This window comes from Xenopus laevis, chromosome 6L (assembly GCF_017654675.1).
Source record: "Xenopus laevis strain J_2021 chromosome 6L, Xenopus_laevis_v10.1, whole genome shotgun sequence".
Classification (NCBI taxonomy): domain Eukaryota; kingdom Metazoa; phylum Chordata; class Amphibia; order Anura; family Pipidae; genus Xenopus; species Xenopus laevis.
The window spans coordinates 98,009,528-98,016,938 of NC_054381.1; the positions used below are offsets into that span (position 1 = coordinate 98,009,528).

General features: G+C 42.2%; 1 protein-coding gene across 4 annotated transcripts in view; it reads right to left on the reverse strand.

Annotated features, from left to right (window-relative positions):
• kdm1b.L (lysine (K)-specific demethylase 1B L homeolog) overlaps positions 1–7,411 on the reverse strand; it is a 29,360-nt gene that overhangs the window by 21,389 nt on the left and 560 nt on the right. For all 4 annotated transcript variants that reach the window (XM_018267810.2, XM_018267808.2, XM_041566305.1 and 1 more), the window contains exons 2-6: positions 6,000–6,102; positions 4,840–4,964; positions 1,917–2,006; positions 962–1,073; positions 758–874 (exon numbers count right to left, since the gene is read on the reverse strand). In XM_018267810.2, the coding sequence (XP_018123299.1) occupies positions 758–874; positions 962–1,073; positions 1,917–2,006; positions 4,840–4,964; positions 6,000–6,089 (534 nt within the window). In that variant the 5' untranslated portion in view covers positions 6,090–6,102. The remainder of the gene's footprint in view (positions 1–757; positions 875–961; positions 1,074–1,916; positions 2,007–4,839; positions 4,965–5,999; positions 6,103–7,411) is intronic.

The following is a 7,411-nucleotide window of genomic DNA, read 5'->3' on the forward strand; positions in this document are numbered from 1 at the left end:
TCCGTTACCTTTCAGAATCAAATTCAAATTAATGACACTGACTTTCAAAGCACTTCTTAACTCTGCCCCACCCTACATCTCTGAACTCATCTCTATATACTCACCCAACCACTTACTACGCTCCTCTACTGATCTGCTACTCAACCAGGCCCGGACTGGCAATCTGGGTTCTGGCAAATGCCAGAGGGGCTGCTATAAGGTGCCATAGAAAGTCAGTATTTAGTGGGTTTGTGGGGGCTGTTTGGACATCTGTGTGGGCTGCCTGGACCTTTGTGTATCTGAAATGCCAGGGCCTATTTTAATTCTCAGTCCGGACCTGTACTCAACTCTTCTCTCATTACCTCCTCACATGCTCGCATTCAAGACTTTGCAAGGGCTGCACCCCTCCTCTGGAACTCTCTCCCAACCTTTCGTCTTTCAAGAAATCTCTTAAAACGCACTTCTTTCGAGAAGCCTACCCTCACTCTGCTTGACAACCAAACACAACACCACCCACTTAATTCGATCTTGCCCACTCCCAAACCTTGTGTACTCCCTTCCCTTTAGAGTGTATGCCTATGCATAGGGCCTTCCTCACCTTTTGTACTGGTATTGACTGTGATGTATGTAACTCCATATGTTCTATGTATATAATTCATGTGATTTAGTTGTACAATCACATTTACTTTACTGTGCTACGCAATGTTGGCGCTATATAAATACATGTTAATAATAATAATACACTTCATAGAGTGGTTGCTTCCCAAAATGCCGTTACCTTGACAGAGTTATTCATCTTCATCCCACATCTATATGTTTTTGCGATTTGTGTTGTTAACTGAATTTCCTTTGTTAGCTGTCGCCATTTTCCACATTCCAGTCTAGTGCACTGGACCTACAAATATTCAGAAAAAGTATTTTATTCTATTAGACATTCAAACAAGGGTTAGCAAAAAAAATTACAAAAATGTGAGGCTTTTACCCAATATGGAAGTTGCTGGTCTGCCATATAAGCTTTAGGGCTGGGTTCACTTTTCCCATTACTTGTCCAAATTCGCTTCCATGATGTGTAAATATCATATCCATCTTTGTGACTAAAGGTCAGAGAATCATACAAGCAGTTAAACCCATGGCAACCACTTTAATCCAGATTAATATTACAGGACTCTATTTTAAAAGCTTACTCATTTATTGCCACCTATATTTGATTTATGCACTATAGGTTTCAAGTCAGATATGCACATGGGCAGTTCACTGGTCACAACTATTAGCCTGACTTATGCCTGACTTATATTATGAAGAAATGCTATCTCCTTAAACAGTTAGTTCTACATGCATAGGTAACAACAAGTGCATATTTAACCAGGAATGCACCAAGTGCATCATTTTTTAATTTTGCAAGTACTGGATCCTAGGCACAAGATGTGACCCTACTGAAATGAATTTAAACAAAACACAAGAAATGTACTTAATCAGAAACTTTCTATTGCACGAGTACTTTAAAATCACATGACAAAACACAAAACCTTCAAAAAGTGCTGGGACTTGGCTGTATCTCAAACCAAATCCTGAAAGGGTCATTCATCTTTTTAAGTCTACCCAAACTTCAATTATTGGTCCTAAGTTGGTCTCTCTAACTATTTATGTCGTACAAAATATTTGATTTAGCTTATATAAATGATAGGATGACCAAAAATTACAAACAGTAAAAATAGACTAAAGAGATCCCAGCAGTTCCCATTTCTGTAGCAGTTGCTGCTAGTTTGATCACCCTTAATTGATAGGGGTAGATCATAAACTTATGAAGGAAAACAGTTTTTGATTTTAGCAGACCTTTTTGTACCAACAGCTGTGGGGTTGGCAGGGTTACATATTTTCAAATTTAATGTAAAACCTGCCAATCTCCAGTTAAAGAAAGGAAAAAGACAGACACCCACCTTCTGTAATAATGGTCAAAGCATTCATTGCAGAAATGCTCACCACAAGAAAGATGATACCATCTTGATGTGTACCCGTTTTTAGCACATCTGAAAAAAATGTAAACGGAGAAAATTTGGTAAATTACACCAAATAAAAAAATGTAGCAAGAGACCTAGAAAAAAAGCAGAAATTCTGATACACTTCAAGATTTGTGATAACAAGATCGCAAAACAATCAAAAGCTTAATCATGTCAGATCTAACAAGTTGCCACTGAAATCAATAGGCAGACAATATTTTGAATTTCAGCTTGTGGATAATTGTGCTTTTTCTACTCAAAAAAAAGAAGAAAAAAAGGCTTGAAAATTATGGAGAGATTCAAGAAAATGTATGTAAATATTTTCTGCACTTTAACACAGCTGTGTTTAACTTATGCATTTCATCAGGTGCAGGGAGCTGCAAAGAAATGGATAGAAATAGTCAAGAGCTGTTATTCTGGAAATGGATAACATTTAATAATAGTTGTGTAGTTATATAGGAAAACCTAAAAAAAATGTAATAATGTGTAGAATATGATTATAGCATTTATAATGTATAAAACTCCTCATTAGTTGTATAGACCTTCTACAAATTGTTTGTAAATCACTCTCAGAAAAGAAACTACTAGATTAGATTACTTTTTATTTATGGATGGTTTGTTTTTCTTTTTTTCAGCCATAGCAGAGCAGGCAGAGGGCGGGCTAGCAGAGCAGGCAGAGGGCGGGCTAGCAGAGCAGGCAGAGGGCGGGCTAGCAGAGCAGGCAGAGGGCGGGCTAGCAGAGCAGGCAGAGGGCGGGCTAGCAGAGCAGGCAGAGGGCGGGCTAGCAGAGCAGGCAGAGGGCGGGCTAGCAGAGCAGGCAGAGGGCGGGCTAGCAGAGCAGGCAGAGGGCGGGCTAGCAGAGCAGGCAGAGGGAGGGCTAGCAGAGCAGGCAGAGGGAGGGCTAGCAGAGCAGGCAGAGGGAGGGCTAGCAGAGCAGGCAGAGGGAGGCGGACTAGCAGAGCAGGCAGAGGGCGGGCTAGCAGAGCAGGCAGAGGGCGGGCTAGCAGAGCAGGCAGAGGGCGGGCTAGCAGAGCAGGCAGAGGGCGGACTAGCAGAGCAGGCAGAGGGCGGACTAGCAGAGCAGGCAGAGGGCGGACTAGCAGAGCAGGCAGAGGGCGGACTAGCAGAGCAGGCAGAGGGCGGACTAGCAGAGCAGGCAGAGGGCGGACTAGCAGAGCAGGCAGAGGGCGGACTAGCAGAGCAGGCAGAGGGCGGACTAGCAGAGCAGGCAGAGGGCGGACTAGCAGAGCAGGCAGAGGGCGGACTAGCAGAGCAGGCAGAGGGCGGACTAGCAGAGCAGGCAGAGGGCGGACTAGCAGAGCAGGCAGAGGGCGGACTAGCAGAGCAGGCAGAGGGCGGACTAGCAGAGCAGGCAGAGGGCGGACTAGCAGAGCAGGCAGAGGGCGGACTAGCAGAGCAGGCAGAGGGAGGACTAGCAGAGCAGGCAGAGGGCGGACTAGCAGAGCAGGCAGAGGGAGGACTAGCAGAGCAGGCAGAGGGAGGACTAGCAGAGCAGGCAGAGGGAGGCAGAGGGAGGACTAGCAGAGCAGGCAGAGGGAGGACTAGCAGAGCAGGCAGAGGGAGGACTAGCAGAGCAGGCAGAGGGAGGACTAGCAGAGCAGGCAGAGGGAGGACTAGCAGAGCAGGCAGAGGGAGGACTAGCAGAGCAGGCAGAGAGAGGTCTAACAGAGCAGGCAGAGGGAGGTCTAACAGAGCAGGCAGAGGGAGGTCTAGCAGGTCAGGCAGAGGGAGGTCTAGCAGGTCAGGCAGAGGGAGGACTAGCAGGGCAGGCAGAGGGAGGACTAGCAGAGCAGGCAGAGGTAGGTCTAGCAGAGCAGGCAAAGGGAGGTCTAGCAGAGCAGGCAGAGGGAGGTCTAGCAGAGCACGCAGGGGAGGTCTAGCAGAGCAGGCAGAGGGAGGTCTAGCAGAGCAGGCAGAGGGAGGTCTAGCAGAGCAGGCAGAGGGAGGTCTAGCAGAGCAGGCAGGGGAGGACTAGCAGAGCAGGCAGAAGAGGTACAAGAAAGGAAGGCTGATCTGATCTTTGCAATGAATGCAGGGTGGGATGGAACGGTCTGTAGTGAAGGACGAAAGTCATGAGCAGTGCAGCCCACATCTGTATGCCCAGTCCTCCTTCAGCTGATGTGCTCTGCTACGGATGGACAAGGTGCCAGCAGCACTTAAGCTATGTACCACAGACTCCTGAACCAGAAACTTTGCAAAAGCAAGTTGCGCACCGTTTTTAAACCAAAACAAATATTTGACTCAAAAGGTAAAGAAAACGATTCCTTCTAATTTACATTATTTTATTATATTTTGCATCACATCTTAAGATTTAGCGCATTATGAAAATATATGCTATATGTCCCCTGTAATGATGGAAGTAGCTGACTTTTGTCTGTATAAGTCTGCAAAGCAGATTATAGGCATTTTTCTGAAACTATAGTATTAAGACAAATTCTTACCATAGTTTATATTCTAAGCATTTATCTATTTTTGGTTGCAGCAACCATTAGAAAACCCACCGGGGGAACCAATTTGTTAGGCATACTCCATGAGTCAAAACACTGCTTGTGATACTTAGTGGTGAAGCCCATGCAAGACCTCTCTGAGAAAGAGGAAAAATACAATACAGTTCTCCCCAACAAGTAACACAGGCTGGTGTGCTTTTTTAATAGAAATGGAGAACTAGCTCAGGACAAATTAGCTTCTTGGCTCAAGGGGGAGCCCACACTGAATTAACCTTTCCTTGTCCTTTATGGCAATGTGCATAAAAATGGGCTGGAAACTACTGCTCTGGTGTTTAGAAAGCCTAACTAAAAAAAACTTCCTCTATTGTGCTTGTTTTAGTAAGTAGTAAACCCACCTTTCTGCTGCACTGGCAAAACAAACTGGGCACGTCGCAGTACAGCCTGCTTTTTCACACTTTCTGTATTTTTTTTCTGAGTAATCTTCATCTTCCTCCAAGCTTTCATTAGCTTTCTTCTTCAACTAAATGAAATATAAAAACAATTCCTTCAAAATGTCAAATTTCAATGCTTTTTTTAAAAAAAAAATCAATCGGACCATAGAATGTTTACCTGTGATGGGTCTTTCATAATGTTCATTCCCCAGAAGCACATTATAAGGAGGGTAGCTCATCACGGCTGTGCCCACACCCAGGAAAATATATACTGCAGTTCCCTGTTAGGTCTACTTAGTGTGTGACTTCCAAACCACAATGATGGGATTGGCTGTAATCCTAACATTTAAAGAAAAACTATACCCCCAAAATTAATACTTAAGCAACAAATAGTTTATATCAAATTTAGTGACATATTAAAGAATCAAACTGCAATATATATTTTAGTAAATATTGCACTTTTACATCTTTTGCCTTGAACCACCATTTCATGATGGTCTATGTGCTACCTCAGAAATCACCTGACCAGAAATACTACAACTCTAACAGGAAGAAGTGTGGAAGCAAAATACAGAACCCGGCTGTTAATTGGTTCATGTAACCTAACAAGTATAGTTTGTTTGGTTTGTTTGTGTGCACCATTTTTTAAAATGGCGATTTTCTATTTATGATTACCTAATGGCACATACTACTAGAAAAGTATATTATTATGAAAATGGTTTATTTACATGAACCAGGGTTTTACATATGAGCTGTTTTATGCAATATATTTTTATAGAGACTTACATTGTTTGAGGGGTATAGTTTTCCTTTAAAGTGCTGAGTGTCACCTACACAGTAAAAGTGTAAGCATAACTTTAACTAGGAGTCTACATTCTAGTTTTTTAATGGAATATGGTGGTTTTAACACATTGTCTTGGTAGAGACTTCTCTTCTCCACACCCCCATCCCAGCTACCCTGTAAGTTACTGTAACTTTGACAACATGCACAGATTGTGGGTAACAGTGAGGTATTGAGTAGAAAGGGTAGGTTTAAGGATTTAGTCCAGTGGCACCAGTATGCCCCACAACTGTGAGCAATAATATAAAACCAGGGCCAACATACATAAAGCTACATTTAATACCTGTCTGCCAGATGACCGAACAGGTTGGTTGTCGGAGCACTGTTCATATGAGCTGGATTTCTTCTTGGCTCTCCCTTTTGTTCCTGACATTGCTTGCTGTAACCTGTTAATCAATACATGATTTATCAATAACTCACAGTACATTTCATGCAAACCTACCAGTAAACCACAAAAAAAACAGACACAGCAAAACTGTAAGTATAACTTCAACTAGGGACCCACAGCACTGTAGGAACTCAACTCTAATTTACATATTCAGATTTATGAAAAACAACATCTGTGAACAAACATGTGTCCCTATTGCTGTACATTTAATTCACGTGACATTATGGGTTTGGATTCGGCTTCACTAAACACGGAGGTTCCAAATTCTGAATTTGGTGCATCTCTACAAATATTTCATGAAGTAGCTAGAAATCTTTATATGTATGAACATAATATAAACAAATTTATTATTGCCACCTTTCATTAAATCTCAATTCAGTGTTACTTCAATTCAGTAACTACTTGAAGAACATGCAATGCTCTGCTCACAATTTACCCTAGGGCTACTTTACAAACACAGGAAAAATTATATGAATCATACATTTGCTTTCAGTTCTTTACTTGCAGCAAAACATTCTGAGCTAAATGCAGATTTGTAGCTATGGGCTATAGTCATGGAGCAAAATTGTACCCCTTTACCAAAATTGGCTCAAAGAATGGGGCTTATTGTTTTAATTAGGAAATAGCTATGGTTTTTTTTCATCTTTTACGCTATACAGTGCAAAACTTGAAATTGAAACTAAAGCCATATTCTGCTTCCTGATCATAAGTCCCATGAGAAAGTCTCTGTATGAGTTACCGCCTCCCATCCCCGAGCTACAGCCTATTATTTTTTTAGATAAAGAGCAGCTCATTATACAGAAGATAATCACTGGCCTGCTGGTTTGTTTGACTAAATAATGTCATTCTAATTATCTTTCCAAAATACATTTCCAGTGGTTTTAGTTATTTGCAAATGTGAAACAATGTCAGGAGTCAGATCTCCTCTAGGTTCTCAGGCCTAGACTGGCAATCTGTGAAGTCTGGCAAACGCCAGAGGGGCTGCTGAAAGATGCCATAGAATAGTCATGGGCCTATTGGGGGGGGGGGGTCTGTTTGGGCCTATTTTTCATCTCAGTGAAGACCTTATTTTCATCATTGGCCTTGCAAAGTTGTTTCAATTGTCAAAGCCAAAAGTGACAAGAATTGACAGATACTGCTTTCAATAGAAATTACACTTACATTACATTTGACATTTTGTAATGAATTAATTACATATTCTTCCCCTTTGCAAAAAAAAAACCTGGTTTTGCATGGAGTATCCAACTCCAAACTACACTCCTAATAGTAATGCCTAGTAATAAAGGCATTCCAATTTGGTGCAGCAG